Source organism: Limulus polyphemus, unplaced genomic scaffold (genome assembly GCF_000517525.1).
Source record: "Limulus polyphemus unplaced genomic scaffold, Limulus_polyphemus-2.1.2 Scaffold3875, whole genome shotgun sequence".
In the NCBI taxonomy this organism is placed as follows: Eukaryota; Metazoa; Arthropoda; class Merostomata; order Xiphosura; family Limulidae; genus Limulus; species Limulus polyphemus.
This window is the reverse complement of record NW_013669485.1, coordinates 4,756-21,798: the sequence shown is the minus strand read 5'-3', so window position 1 is coordinate 21,798 and position 17,043 is coordinate 4,756. Positions and strand designations below refer to the sequence as shown.

The 17,043-nt window shown below is 36.9% G+C and overlaps 1 protein-coding gene across 3 annotated transcripts in view; it reads right to left on the bottom strand.

The window, feature by feature from the left end:
• The window catches only part of LOC106470204, a 67,462-nt gene that overhangs the window by 47,722 nt on the left and 2,697 nt on the right, over positions 1-17,043 (bottom strand). For all 3 annotated transcript variants that reach the window (XR_002613004.1, XM_013930743.2, XM_022398809.1), the window contains exon 2: positions 4,992-5,594. Coding sequence is in view for 2 of the 3 variants with exons in the window: in XM_013930743.2 (XP_013786197.2) it covers positions 4,992-5,551 (560 nt within the window). In the remaining variant the exon portion in view is untranslated. The remainder of the gene's footprint in view (positions 1-4,991; positions 5,595-17,043) is intronic.

Here is a 17,043-nt window from a genome sequence, read left to right as displayed (position 1 = left end):
ATTATATTTTGAAAAATAAAAGTATGGAAATGTTATTATTTGTTCAAATTTTGTTTGTTTCAGTTTTTAAAAAGTTTGTTTTATAAAATAAAAGTATCATCATCTGTTGTTTCATCATTATTGCACAATACTTGACAAAGTATTCATGAATACATTCCTATGTATTCATATATGAATACTTCATATTTTTTCTTTATTTGTTTTCATGTTCGTATTTGATTACTGATCTCCAATACTCGGCCCATTCCTGATAGTTACAAGAAATAACTGAATATGACAACTATCAACATCTATGTGTACATGTGAAAAGCAGTGAACTATGACTAAACACAGTGTACTGAGTTTTACATGTTACGGAGTAAGTAACTACGATTATACAAGTAGTACAAGGTAAGGAATAAAAAACAAGTTCTACACAATATATCATATGTGGAAATATTAAGGAGTAATAAATGATGTCTAAGCATTAAGTCCAGTGTGTTATGTGTTAATAAAGAATTAACTATATCTACACAACAACTTCTACATGTTACCTGGTAAGGAAGGACGGAGAAGGCAAAAAATAATGGGAACGAATTGAAAGTAAATGCCAAGTGCAGCATTAATAGGGGAGAAGAAGTGAAACAATAGGCATACATAAAGAGGGAAAAGTCAGGAGCTATTTAGTAGGAAGAGAAGTACTGAATGGAAAGTTATAATTTTCTTACACTGAAAACAGATTTGTGAAAGATACCTACCTCTTCTGATACAATACCTACATCCTCTCACACAATAGCTAGAATCCTACATTGAACAGTTTTATAAGAGACAATAGGAGACCCACCATGAAAAGTGATCATAGAATGTCCAATATGTTTGCACATGGATTGAAAGAAAGCATATATGAGAGGGACCACACCACTTCTGCAACAGGTATGCCCCTTGCCCTAGACAAAGTAAAGTGTTGTGAAACAGATGGCATCGAGGACCAAATCGCTAATGAAAGGCCTTGGAAAACATTGGAATAGGGCTCTCCCCAACCACAACCGTATAGACGAGGTTCCATGTTTTGTCCTTGGTATTACAAGGTAGAGGACAGCAGTGAATAACCAAGAAGAGTATATACAATGGAGCAAGACCATGGCAAGCAGATTGTGAACAATAAATATATAAAGCCAAACTGCAATAAAACAGAGTGATATACTGAAAGCAACCGGAATTACAAGGAGGAAGTAAGCAAACAGTAATCACTGAACAAACTTCAATATCAATAGTAGGAATCAAGAAGTACACCAAACGAAACCCAGGATTACAAGGCAGTGTCTAAGTCTCAACTCAACCATTAGAACAGAGAATCATCTTGTAGCTAGCATTACAAGCAGGACAAGAACAAAACCCACTTACTGTGAGAGCCAGGAAGAAACTGCATACACCCAGTATTACGAATAGGATGTAGAACATCTGCTCAACATAGGAAAAGGGTATCATATGGCTCAAAATCGATATCACAAGGTAGACAAAGTCCCTTGAGCTCAACCGTAGGAGCAGGGAAAAGAAACATCCTGCAATTGGAATTACCAAGATGGGGAGGGACCAAAGGGCAGTGGGGAGCCCAGAGAAACAACACATTAGAGAAAGTGTAAACCCATAATTCCCTGAGGCAAGATGAGGGAAGCAAACCCCTAAAAACAGTGCATCCCTCTCAAACAAGTCCCAACAACAAATGAGCCAGGTAAGAGGGAAAGGGTAGACAAAGAGAGCTTTGCCAAAATCTACCACAAGAATGACCCAAATTCCCAGAAAAATTGTCAAGGGTATGACGAAAGGCCTCGGCGAAAAGTTGCCTACAGGAGATGTAACGAAATACATTAGTAAGGGTGAGAAGAATAATTGAAAATTGGGCTTGTGAAAAAGAGATGGAAATGTCAGGATTAGAGCCCCAAAGAGGTCCCAGTAGAATTAATTGCTGAGAATCCAAATAAGGACTGGCAGAGTGATGAAAAGCCAAAGGATAGTGTTCGAAATCATAAGGAGGGTTGAGGCATACTAACCCCCGAAATAAGCTGAGACAAAAATCGCTGAACATTAATCTCTATGTCAGGGGAAGGAGGAAACACCATGTAATCAGAGGTAGGGAACTCCCACAAAAGGGGAAAGAGAAGCATCATAGGAAACAGGAGAAACATGCTAAATACAGCAAACCTGTGTAATTAACTGCAGGAAAGGAGTGGAAGGGCAAACTTCTCCCAAAAGTACCTGAAATAACAGCATAGCAAATGAAAGAGCAAAAACGACGTTGTCAAAACCATTGTCTTCCTGCACGTGTGGAGAAGATGACAAATCAGGCTTGCACCTCCTCAGCCGATAATATTAATTTTGTGACTTGGGTAAGGAGATGAAGACTGCCTCCAGAAAGGGCAGGAGCCATAGTGATAGTCATATTAAATTGCGAATTCATAATTCGCAATAATTATGGAAAAAATAATAATAACTTATGCGTGTATGAAACCAAGTATGAATCCACACAATATATGAAAAATCAAAAGCAAGCGAGACACACCTCTGATAAGTCAATAATTTCAAGCCAAGTGGCTTAATATCACAGGAATTAGAAAAATAGCAAACTTAAATTGAGTTAACATTGTCCAGTACTGACCAAACCTTGGAAATATTAAAAATGAAACCTTATGGATAAAAAAAGATATTTATATATGTATTGCTTTAATGATATTTGCTTTAAAACCTTTGACAACTGATAGGAAGAAAGGCAAAAAGAAAATAAAGTGCAATGAAACACCTTCAACATTCATTGCTAAACATGCCTTCTTCATTAAATTATGTGTGTGTTTAATTCCTAAAAATAAGATATTATATAATATAGTAGAAATATTTTCTTGTTATTAATGGATTTCATAAAATTTATAATTTTTATGCACACTATCTCATCAGGAATGAAAATTTTGGTAATACAGCAGTGTTTCCATTCACGTCCTTTTACAGGCCATTATTTCAGTTGATGTAGAATATTACAGCCACTCTCAATTAATGAAAATTAAAAATACTGCATCATTATTCCAAGTACAGTAGAACTTCAACATTAAGGACATCCTTCTGACTGCATCCAAATACCCTCTATAACGAGGTGCCCTTAATATTAAATATGAACCACACAAAGATGGATTCCATATCCTTCTGACCGCATCCAAATACTCTCTATAACAAGGTGCCCTTAATATTAAATATGAGCCACACAAAGATGGATTCCATATCCTTCTGACCGCATCCAAATACCCTCTATAACAAGGTGCCCTTAATATGAAATATGAGCCACACAAAGATGGATTCCATATCCTTCTGACCGCATCCAAATACTCTCTATAACAAGGTGCCCTTAATATTAAATATGAACCACACAAAGATGGATTCCATATCCTTCTGACTGCATCCAAATACCCTCTATAACGAGGTGCCCTTAATATTAAATATGAACCACACAAAGATGGATTCCATATCCTTCTGACTGCATCCAAATACCCTCTATAACGAGGTGCCCTTAATATTAAATATGAGCCACACAAAGATGGATTCCATATCCTTCTGACTGCATCCAAATACCCTCTATAACGAGGTGCCCTTAATATTAAATATGAGCCACACAAAGATGAATTCCATACTGACTTTACTAAATTTCTGAATTTTAAAGCCCCCATTTTGTTTAGTATATGTAGAACATGTATGTTGGTGAGTTGCACGTCACCATGACATGGAGCGTTGTCAACAGGAAGCCTCAGGGGGTGGATTAGATGTGCACTTTTTTCATTACTGGTCATAAAGTTTCAGAGTTTAAACTGCTAAACATTTCACATTCATTTTCTGTGTTTATTTTACTGTCAAAGACTGAAGTAGAAATTCCACTGAAAAATAAAACAAATCACTGCTTGCATCATTACTGTTTATGTGACACCGTAATAAGACAGAAATAAGCCAACTTGACCCCTCATCTGAGAACACAATTTAACAGCTTATGTATACTACAGTGTTTACAACAACAATTCACCAAGTAATAAGATTGCACTCTGAATCTGTAAAAACTTTTATTACACTATATAGTTTAGAGCCAATCCAATAAACATCACAAGTATTTGAATACTGGTCATCCTTCTGGGATGTTCGGAATTTAGTGGTATACCATATAGGCATATAAAGATAACTGCCCACTTTACCAAGTGCCCTCATATAGAATGAGACTAAAGACACTGCCCTCAATCTGAAATATCAAGGTGCCTGTTATTGCAAGATTTCTTTTGGTTACAAATAGTTGGAAAAAGAAAGAGACTGAAAAAGTCTGCCCTTAATGGTGAGGTGCCTGTCATTTTGAGGTGCCCACTTATCGAGGTTTTACTGTACATATGTAAGATATGGAATCCATAAATTTGCCCATTGGTCATTTAACTACACTCTTGTATTCAAATTACAATACAGTGTGTAGGTAATACCCATTATACACATGTTGTAATATCTAAATATTTTAATTGTTAAAACAATCATCATACACTTGCTTTTTGTTTACCTTACTTCTCACTATACAAAATATAGATAACTTTTGATAGATTTGTTGTAATTTTTTTTTGGCTTAGGGAGTTAATTATGTTGGTTACAGTACACATACAAGTTTTGTTTTTTTAACCATATATATAAAGCAGAAATATATATAAATATATAAGTAAAAAACCACACCTGACTTTTTTGTACCTTTTAAAGAAAACACATGTACACATTAAATCACAGCTCGAATCATGTTGATTAATGCTGCAAAAATTAGGGCACTAGTTTTATCAAAACATATTCAACCACAAGAAAAAAGCCTGCTGCACAAAGTTTTAATGTAAAATTTTAAAGTGCTCGTTAATATTTATAATGAATATATTAGCATTATTTGGCTTTTGATTTTAAATATCTGTTTTCCGTTTACTTACACATCTAATAATATAACATAAATACATGTAACTTACCAAATTTTATCCAAAAGTTGTTTCTGTGGCCATGTCACCTCAACAGATAAACTAAAAACATTAATAAATGAATTACAAGTGCTACAAAGCAATGATGGTATTTTTTTCTTCGTTGTTCTGTATGTAGCATATATGTTTCCGATAACTATGCGGCGATAATGTTCTGAATTTTCTAACTCTTTCAAACAGCAATATACCATATTTACATCCATCTTTAAAGTTAATGATCTTACACAGATACCAAGCAATTGGTGGCAACAACAGAAGTCTTTACAGTAGTTAAGCTTGTTCCTCAATGAATGAGATGCATAACTCACAAGCAAGAAATCCTGTTCATGGTCTTCTTCAATGATCACACCTGAACATTCCTCCAAATTCCTAGAAGCATTGTTTAAATAATGTATTAGCTTCATATCACTTAGAAAGATGTTTTGTGTGAGAAAATACATTCCATTATTTGAGATGTCTGTATGATGTAGTGAGAGCTTTAACAACAAAGTTGTATTAGTTGAAAAGAATTCGCTTTCTTCTTTATCCTTCATACTGCAATTACTTTTCATATCCTTCACCACCCTTTTCTTGATTCATTTTGATGTATAATAACTGGAAAAAAAATATACAGGATTTTTATAAAACACTGAGTTCATAATTTATTTTAATATTTAGTTGATTTTTAGGACTAACAAAAAAAATAAGTTTTATAACATTCAACTTGAAAAATTAGCTGATAAACTCAATTAAGGCTCAAAAGACTAAAATCCACAAATGAACAATGTTTTATAACTAAAATCTTTATTTAAACTGATAAACAGCTGTAAAAGTCATTCTATATATTTCAACGTTATTTCACGTCATCTTCAGGAGTGTGAAAAAACAGTTACTGTGTGTTATATAAGTACAAAAACATATGATTTTAAAATGTCTCATTCATAACTAATCCTGTCAATACACTTCTTATAAAGAGCAAATACAGATACAACCACTCTTTCACCACCTCTCACACAAAACATGTATATTGTAAAACAAGAATAAACAGTGGAGGACAGACATAGTTGATAGCATACTTGGCATAATTGTAGAAGTTGGAGTCTCACACGTGTATAGTGCAGAACAGAACATTACAACTAGAATGTTTTGTAATTCTCATACAAAAAGCAGAACAATCCATGCTACACTGTAGAACAGCATATACAAAAGTTCCCAAACTGTTTGTATTGACGGGATGTAAGACCTATGATAAAAACAATTATACTAAACTAAAGTCTGTGTTAGTTGCAAGAGGTGCTTAACCTACTTAATTATTTCTATGTTAGGAATTCATATAACACTAAACACTCCCTGAGTGACCATCTCGCCAACGACACCACGCCCAAATTGCAGGCAAAATATTATAGTCCCGACAATTTGCCGCCAGGAAACCACTCCCCTATTCCATACAACAACCACTGAAATCAGTCCCGAGGAAATTGTTGGCTTTCCACATTGCGACCATCTGTTGTCTGTTTTATTTGCTTTTTTACAATAAACATTAACAGGTGTGGTCATTGTTGTTGAAATCCTGTTCAATATTTGACAACACTCAGCACATGTCACTTTTAAATTACTCTGATGGTGTTTCTAATTAAATTTTATTGTTTCATTACCTTGTGGACAATAATTTTTAAAATTCCCACCATAAAAGTTTCAAAATACATGGTAACATGAAAAAAATGTTACACTAATCAAGTTACATAAAGCTCATGCTACTCGCAAGCTGTTAGTCCTAGCAAGTGTATCTCCTCGAAAAATTTTATTATCATTCTTTTTATTTATAATACTAATTTAACCTTATCTAGCCTAAAAATTTCTATTTTTTACATTTTTAGTTACTTTTATAATAATAAATAAATAAACATATCACTTACTTGCCTAATACTTTCACCAATGCTACTAGTCCACAAATTAATTTTTTCTTTAAGTAAATAATACATAGAAGAACACAGAATAATAATATGTCAACAGCTGAGAATATTGGATATATGTCAGAATATTTTGGGTCTTTAATCATGTAACTTGAGCAGTTAGAAATTCAACTTAGCTCTCCACTATGTTCTCGTGCAAAAATTTTATTTTCTCATCAGCTAAACTGTTAATTATCTATAAACTCACATGGTATGAATCATATTGCTATTAATTAGTTGAAATCTAGGCTTTCTACTGGTTATAAGTTTAATAGGTGGCAGCCACAAAAGAAGCCACTTGAAAGGGCAATGTTTTTACATACTCTTTGATAACATTACCATGACAGATACACTGTGTATAAATACCACATCACTGAATGAGTAAAACATCAGTTTATTCTGTTATGATCACACATGAAATTTATTGTCAAATGCCCTTATAAATCTCCTTGATATAGAAATTCTATTCCAAAATGATGCCAAAGGCAAAGCCATCTGATCGTATTGAACTATCATAGGCAAATAAAGTCAAAGTTATTCAGGCATATAATGCCAGCAATAAAAGCCAGTGCAAGTTAGCTGAAGAATTCAATGTTGGCAAAATACAAATCCAGCAAATTTTGAAGCATAAGACTGAATATATGACAGCATTTGAAGAGAATTAGCAGTCTTCATGAAAATGCATTTGTTCTAGATTTGTGAGTGACGACCTTGAAGCATCATGGTTTTGGTATCATAAAGCTCATGCTATGAAAATTCCAGTTTTCGGACCTATATTGCAAGAAAAGGCACTTACAATAGCTACTACTCTGGGTCTTTCTGACTTCAATGCATCGTCTGGATGGCTCACTAAATTCAAAGCCAGACTTAACATTTCACAACTCACAAATAACTTGAAATATAGTGGCCTATAGTAATATAAGGTAGAACATTTTATAACTATTTGTTTTAGTACAAAGCTAAACATTGTGTTCCATCCACTGAAGGAGATTGAATACCAGACTTTAGCATTCTAAGTCCATAAACTGACTGCTGACTCACCAGGAAACTTTTTTTAAGTGAATCAGATATTGTGTGGGGGACAAGATGGACTTGGAGGGCTCAACCAGCAAATCCAAACAAGATAAATCACAAAGTAGAAGCAAGGTCAGAGCCAAGGATGCTTCTCTGGATTGGGTAAGGAGGAGCCAGATGTCCATGAAGTATTGGAAATGTAGTCTCAAAAAATGCATCCTCCATGCAAGTACTAATAAGACCTGATTAAAAACATATGGGGCCATAGCCAATGCAAAAGAAATGCCTGAAACTGAAAAATCTGACAAACTGAAATAAGTAATGAGCAGTCAACAAATAAAAATGAGAAGAAATACACCTGAAACATGAATTTGATCATCCATAGCTCAGGAGTAAGTGAACATCCACCTCAGACTGAGAAAATCGTCAATTCTGAACCAAGGAACTGGTACAAGGACAATGAAGGGTTGCCAACTGCCTATCTTTGTGGGAATAACAAAAAAGGAGGGTAAAATCCCAGAATGGAGTTGAAGACCTGGTATATAGCATTCATAACCTGGACAGAAGGTACAGCCTCCTCCAAGTGTCAAATAGGCAAGGAAAGCGAGAGAGGTGGAAAGAGGAGGTTGAGTGTGTAAAGACATGGAAAACAAATAAGAAAATGCTTGTGTGACCTAATGAGCTCCTGCATAGGAAGTCCACAAGCATGCAAATGTGGAGCTTTTGTTGGAGTGGAGTTAAAGATTGGCTCCAGAGAAAAAAAAAAGTTACTTCACAATCTGTGATGCTCAACCCTCCAAGAGAAGGAATGTCAGAAAGTATCAAGAGAATGAGGAGCAGGAAAGTAGGCAACCCTTCATGGCTTCCCAGGAATGAGGAGCAGGAAAGTAGGCAACCCTTCATGGCTTCCCAGGATAACAAATCTGTAAATTATAATTTTCCTACACTGAAATTATATTTCTGACAGGTACTTACTTCTGCTCACATACACATCTATTCTTGTTCAGTGCTGCTCTCTATTTGCAAAATGTTTTTCGCATGCCACAAGCCTGTCACTCTCATGTACCACTGTACCACTCAGTTCATATGGTTTAACTAAATCTCCCATGCAAATTATCATGCAACAGACACGCCCCATACACATGTGACTGTTAAGACTCCCTCTATTCTATTCTACCTATCACTTTGAGTTTAGGCAGAAACTTAAGCACCAGTTGACAGTGGGGAGGAAGGGTGGGAAGTGTGAGCAAAAGTAAGTACCTGTTGGAAATATATTTTCAATGTAGGAAATTTATATCATCTGACAAGGTACCTTACTTCCACTCACATATATAGCTAGAATCCCATACTAAATAGGTGGAGGGACCATGCAAGGAGGAAGTAGAAGCATCCAATAGACACCCTCATGAAGGAATCCTCTAATAAAAGGATTATACATTGGGGAGTGCACCACTTCTGTACTCTTTGCCCAGATACAAAAATGGTGTGACAGATCTGGGCAGAAAATTGTGAGGAGCAAATTCCAATGGGAGAGAAAATGGTTGGAAAGTGATCTTAACCACAATATATCATAATTTCAATCTCCCTGATGTGGGTAAAATAAGGGATGTGCCCCAATGTGTAGAATGGTTAAGGCACGAACGACCTTACACAGCAAGTCAACTGCATCTAAAATTCAACTGCCAGGAACAGACATCCATGTGGGGGTAGGAAAGAGGATCATACTGTCTACACCTCAAGTTCAGCTGACCAGAGGGAGAAATCCCACCACTGATCTGTGAACAAGGCACAGGTGAGAAGAGCCAAATACATCTATATTCCACTAAAATCAAACTGACCTCAAACACAATAACATCTTTGACATAAAGACCCCATGGGTTAGTGCAAGAGGAAGAAGTGGAGCAACCAAGAAGTGCACCCACCCAGACAAACAACACTAGGGCAGTGCACTCATGGAGAAATAAGTGAGGTACCAAGCACCTCCTGAACACATGTGTGAGGACTTACAGTAATTGGTTCAGCTCTAAATCCAAAACTCAACTGACTTTCATGTGGGGGTAAGATGATGGATCTCAATCAAAGGGGTGAACTGCATATATGCTAGTACACACATGTGAGTATATCATGTCGATTGGTTCAGCTCTAAATCCAAAACTCAACCACCAGGAGCCAACATCCATGTGGAGGTAGGATGAGGGATCCCAACTGCACAACATGTGTGAAGACATGATGTTGATTAGTTCAGCTATAAATCCAAAACTCAATTGCTGGGAACCAACATCCATGCGGGGGTAGAATGAGGGATCCCAAATCTGACAACATGAGTGTGGGTAATAGGGTGAATGGTTCAGTTCTAAATCCAAAACTCCACCACCAGGAACCAAGTTCTATGTGAGGGTAGGATGATGGATCCCATTCATTATGATGGTTCACTCTAAAGCTACATTATCCCCTCAGATAAGCCCGTGCAGAGATGGTGCATCTTTTTGGAGGATATCTGTCAACTACACCAGCAGAACAACACCACCCTATTCTCAACTGATTGGAGTCGCTAGTGTTTATATTGTATATCTCTCATTCAGGAGATTACTTCCATGGTCCACCACCCGAGTAGCTTTGAACTGAAAAATGATAAGGATTTTCTTGCACCACAGGAAGAAACAGGGAGGAAAAATGCAGTGGAGAGTCCAAAGGAACATTCACACCAGAGACAATGCAATGGGTGACCATGAAACCCTATTTTTAAAAGCAGCTTAAACCCAATATATTCAATCTAAGGAATGGCAGGAATCCCATTCTGCTTTATCCATGAAGTTCATAGGTCAGTATGGTACAGAACAGGCATATTTATGAAGCAAAAATATATTGAGGAATAACCGACAAGTGATCTTGCGGAACACCCCATCTCAAGCATATGTTATAGTAAAGAACAGTGTGCATTTGGTGGCCACGGAAATTATGAAAGTGAAGTTAACATGGCCTTACAGTGCGGATTTGAGTACCATTCTAAGTGATTGAAGTATATCTGGACAGGCACCACACACCACAATGCGGGATTCAGATTGAAACATGTGACAGGCCCCTGAAAAACATATATCATGAAAGAGAGAAAACTGAAATCTGAAGAAAGGCAACAGGTGGAAGACAATAGTCCAACAAATAAGAAACAGAAACATGATGCAAACAGTGAGATGAAAGTATGCAGAATGGTCCACAGGTCTACTTGAAGAACTTCCTCCAAAGGAAGACACAGATGAGATGCCAGGGAAAACGTAAAGTACCTAGTCTGATGAAGTGAAACCTTGAATAATAGATGGGAAAAATAGATGGGAGACAAGTTAAAATAATCAATCAAATTATAAGCCTAACCCAATGGTAGGGGTGAAAGGAAAGAGATCACGATCAGAGGATAGTTGCCAAGAGATGAATAGGGAGGAATGGTTATGACAAAAGGAAGCCATGTGGGCAATATAACAATGAATAGCAGGAACTGGACACAGAAGTGTATCTAGATCAAACCTGGAACAGAGTTGGGAAATGGAAGGAAGAGAAACTGGGGAGAAGGAGGAATTACCCTCCCAAGCCACCAAAATGTTGGGAAGGAAAGATCGATCTGGGTAAGGAGAAAATGACAGGAATGTACAGAGTATGTGAAACATCTATGGCAAACAAATCTGACCAACGACATCCACAGGGTAAAAGGAGGAGGAAATATGCCTTAAGGAATAAATTAAACATGGAACAAAGGTTCAAACTAAGCCAAAGTAAGGCAGTGAAGCACCACGTTGGCATCCCAATCCGAAGGAGCCACATGCTGTGGAGGTTGAATAATTCAGAAGGAACGTAACAAGAGAGATAAAGTGTGGGAGGCAAAAACTTTATCGTACCAGGAAACATTCTGATGAAATAAACAAGTGAGGAAATCCTTAATAAGAGGAACAGTGGGACAAGCAGGTGAGAACCCATGACCCAAAGACCAATGGCAAAAAATGTTCCACTTATGTTGATAAATCTCCATGGAAGAAGGTCGACCTGAATGTGCCAACAAGAAAGCTACTTGCCATGATAAACCAGAACTCCTTGGCAAGGACCAGATAAAAACCAGGTGTGAAGATGAAGGGTGGGAATGGCAGGAGGAACTACCTGGGACTGAGGTTTCCATAGAAAGGATGGAGTTCTGGGAAGGGGCAACAGTGGAGCAGATTGGATCTGGAACAGCCGCAGAAACCACTGCTGGGCCGGCCAGTAAGGGATAATGAGAAGGACTTGACATGTATAAAGTAGATGATAGAAATCACCCTGGGAAGGAGTCAGATAGAAGGATACACATAAAGAATGGAATTTGTCTATCCAATCCTGACTGAATGAGTCTACTGCTAGAGCAAGAGGATGAGGCACCCAAGACCAAAACATATGTAACTTGGTACTAAAAATAAAGGCAAATGCAACCAGGAGCAGAGTACCCACTAGAGTGCATAACCACTGAAAAACTTGAGGAACTAGGGACCACTCTGTTGGATAACTTTTGTCTGGTTGGGAAAGAAGATCTGTGACAAGGCTGAAAGCACGTGAACATGACACACAACTAGATGAATACGAAGTGTGTGGGCCCAAAAAAGGAGATCCAACTATCGAGAACAAAAACAGGTGCCTCACTAGTGATTGATATATATGCCACCACTGTAGAATTGTCTTTCTGGATCATAACCAGATGAGTGTTGGCAAGATGATGAAAATGATCCAAAGCCTGATGAACAGCAAGAAGCTCCAGAATATTGACCACTGACTTGAAGTAACTTGCTGTTCGACCCATGTCCCCAGCCATGAAGTGAAGTGTCTGTAAAAATATATATATTTGGACAAAGGGGAGGAAGCAGAATTACCACTGAAGTGTTAGCCTTGTCCAACCACCAATTCAGATCATCTACAAGGGAAGAGTAATAGGAATATCCAAGGAATCCCACACAAGATTCCACTGAAGATATCTGATATGAGCATGACTCATGGGGATAAGTTCTGCATAAAGGACCATATCCCCAAAAGATATAGGACTTCATGAGCAGTAAGAGTATTGAAGACTGCAAGCTCTATTGAACAGAGTCAAAGAGAAGTTTGGGCCTGACTGAGATGAGTGTTGAACAAAACATCCAGTGGATAAGATATTGGCAAGGAACAAGGAAGGACTTCTCCAACTTGATCAACCAACTGAGCAAGCCATCTCCAAAAGAAGCAGATGAGTGTGTCGGGTAGACTCCAGTTCGAAATGAGCCAAGAGATATCAGTCATCCATGTAATGGTGGTAGCACAACTCTCGGGTGTGCATAAATCGGCAATAGCCTACAGTGCAATAGCAAGCCCAAAAGATAGAGCACAAAATTGATAAACCACCCTGTGATGAACAAACTGAAGTTAGTGTCTCGACTGTTGTGATGTAGAAGATAAGCAATTGAGACATTGACCTTGATCATACATAAACCTGGAGAAAAAACCAACCTGAGGGTGAGAAAGGACTCCATGGTAAAACGAGGTGGAACCAAGAAGCAACTGACGTGTGACAGATGAATAATAGGCCACCAGTCTCTTGTTTTCTTGGGGACAACAAACAGCCTGGAATAAAACCCTGGAGACGGGTAAACCACATTCTGAGAGAGAAAATCCTGTATTGCCTCGGACAGATGCTGACATGTGGTAGGATCCAAAGGCAAAGGAAACAGGTATCAGAGACAACAGAGGAGGGGAGAGGAAGTTGATAATAAGTACTTTGGATAAAACCTGAAGGACCCATAGATCCCTGGTGAAGTCTCACCATAGATGAGTAAACTGGGATAAACAAGCCCCCACTGGACCAGAACCCACAGGGTAGTCACCGATACTGTTGGCAGCATGACATTTGGCATTGAACAAAATGATCAGAAGATCCCCTAGTGGAAGGAACAAGTAAGGGCAAGAAAGAATTAGAATGGGGAACAGAAATAAGGGATAATCGAGGCTCTGTGTGAGATAAAGGATCAACAAAACAAGTCAAACATATGTACAAAAATTCTTTACACTATACGATATCATATTTGTATCTAAAACTTTAAATAATTCTCTTTTCTTGTCAAAAGTCCACACAGGCTGGTTCAATTACTATAGATTCCAATTGACAAGATGAATTATTTTTCTCTACTCAGTTTCTCACTGCACAAGCTGTGACAGATTCACTTACATTACCCCGTGCGTTACCTCAGTTGTATCCAGAACTTTAAATAATTGTTTTCTTTTGTCAAAGTCCACACAGGTGGGTTCAATTACTTTAGAACACCCTTTGACAAGACAAATTCTTCTCCTTTATTTCTGTTAAACTGTGAAGCTCATTTTAGATATCACCCATTACAGCTAAACTAACAATCACGCAGTCTAACTTCACTTTCACTAACTTAACTTTATCTGACTTAACTTGTGCTCACTTGGTCACCTATATATATACACATACAGACACTGCCCAACTGAGGCCTAGAACTTTGTACAAACCACGAAATACTATGATATAACAATACTCATTTAAGGCAATGAGAAAAATACAGAATGTTCGAGTAATGTGACTTCAATTTACAACAATTGAACCCCACACAATGCACAACTCTTACATTGTGTTACATATCAAAATTTGTCATAACTATCATTTTTAAAATAACACAAGTGTTATGAAAACTAAACAATCATTAAATATTAGATTACTAAATGAAATAAATAATAACTCTTACACTAAACAGTCTTGTATATCCAAAAGGAAATATACATACCAGGATTGAGTGCTCCCTTTTCAGGTGATGTAAGAGACAACCATCAAATTGTTGGAATGAATCATAACTGTCATGCCACACAGAGGTGACAGAAATTGAACCATCACCTGATGAACAGCAGAGAGTTCTAAAAATACCTAACTCCTCCTTAGACTAACGGCCTGAGATCTCTTTGGTATTGCAGCAAGCACCTTTTTTGACATCAAGGTATCTGTGAAGACATGGATATCTGGACAGGGAAGAGGAGGAACAGGTAACCCACTGTCGTGTTGTCTCTGTCTAACCACCAGAGGAAGTCAGACAGAAGGGAAGCTGGAAGGGATATCTATAAATCCAGAGGGTCCATGATGAGGTGCCATTGTTCTTGTAGTACCGACTGCAAGGAATGCATGTGGACATTGCCCAGAGAGGTAAGAGCCTCCAGTGATGCCCAAGTCCCCAAAAGAGACAGAACCTCTAATGCAGGGAGAGAAGGTGCCATATGAACTAAAATCTCCATGACTTGCAGATGAAGGGGAGAAAGCAGGGCTTGAATAAGATGCGAGTTGAAAAACACCCCAGAAGAACAAGATACTGGGTGAGGTGGATAACAAAGATTTCCATCTAAATAATTCAACCCACCCAAACAGCTTTTCAGATGAGAAGTTGAGTGAGTGTAGAAGAATCTGCAAAGTATAGAGCCAGATGTCCATACAAAGATGGAAAGTGAGCCCTAGAAAATATAGGGTGCTGATGCCAGCTCGAAAGGAAGAGTTCAGAATTGATAAACATGATCCTCATGGACAAAATGTACATACTAACATGTAGCCTGAGCAATAGGGATGTGAAGATAAGCATTGGATATATAGAAGTTCATCATCCAAAACCTTAGATATAAGATAAGTATATTGAGCAAGCTTTTCTCGTTACAGTGTTTATTTTTATTTTTCACTTCAGTAGGTAGCTTACTCTGAACAAAAGTTATAGTTTAAGAATGTATTACCAGTGTAAACAATTTTTGGTTGATTTACTACCAGGCAACATTGCATCATCAGTCAAAGGTTAAAATATTTTATCTGTTAACTGTCAGTGAAGACAACTATGGAGAACTTTTATTACAAATGTACCATCTGTTGGTACATGCTAATTTTATTACTGAAGTAAAACAGCAGTTTTTGGTATTCTGTGGTATACATCATGTCAAAATCAGTTCAGCAGTTTATTAAAATACATCTAAAATCATTGATCATGGTGTTATCTTGATAATCTGTTACTTTTCTTTGAAAGTAATGCACTTTGGTTGCACACACTCAAGGACACTGTTTAAATGCATGGGAAAAAAGTATGAAACAAGTTAGGTGCTATAAAAATAGCTGCAAAAAATTACTACTTTATTAAAATGCACAAATAAATCTAATACAAAATTACATATACAATATAGTTTTGAAAGTTAATTTATAAATTTCCGTGTCCACCCTTACTCCCAGTGGCTCAGCAGTAAGTTTCAGGGCTTATGATTTTAGATACCCATGATGGACAGAGCACAGGTTTATTCCACAACAAACAAACAATATACTTTACTATGTATACAAGAAGAAAAAAACTATGAATATTAAACAAATTATGGACCATTTCACACTCCATACTACTACATTACTAGTATTACTATGGACTTTATCTTAGTAAACAGTGTAAATTGTAATTACACCAGTAATATAAGAACTTTGTGGGTTGTCTTTAACTTCAACACTAAATTTGATCATCAAAAACTTGAGTAATTAAAATGAAAAACATGTAGGTTTTTAAAGTATCTATACTATTATTCTGCTTGTTTGTATGTACGATCATTACGCTTTCTGACCGAAAACCTGCTGCATAAGCATGCATAGTTAGAATGTTTCCCCAAGAAAAACCTCGTATGTGCATTATTCACTCAACGACAAACAGTCTGCCTGCAGCAGAGAGCTGCAAAGCTCAGTGATCGAGTCGCTACAATTGCTGTATGAAACAAGAAGTATCAACAAAAGGGGAATGTAAATATACTTTACTAACCATTTTGTACAACAGAATATTAAAAACTTATCAAAGTTTTTAAAAAAGGTTTGACATTATGTCATAGAATAACATTACAAGTTTATTTATCGATAGTATTAAGTACAGTAAAGTTTAGTCCTAACAGGTTACAGTGTTAATTTATCTTATTATCGAACTCAGGCCTAACATAAGTTAAAGTTTTATAAAGTACAGCATATACATAAGTGGATTTATACATTTTGTTGTCTACAATTACAAATCGTTTGTATTGTGCTAGAATTGTTATATTTAAAGAAGTAT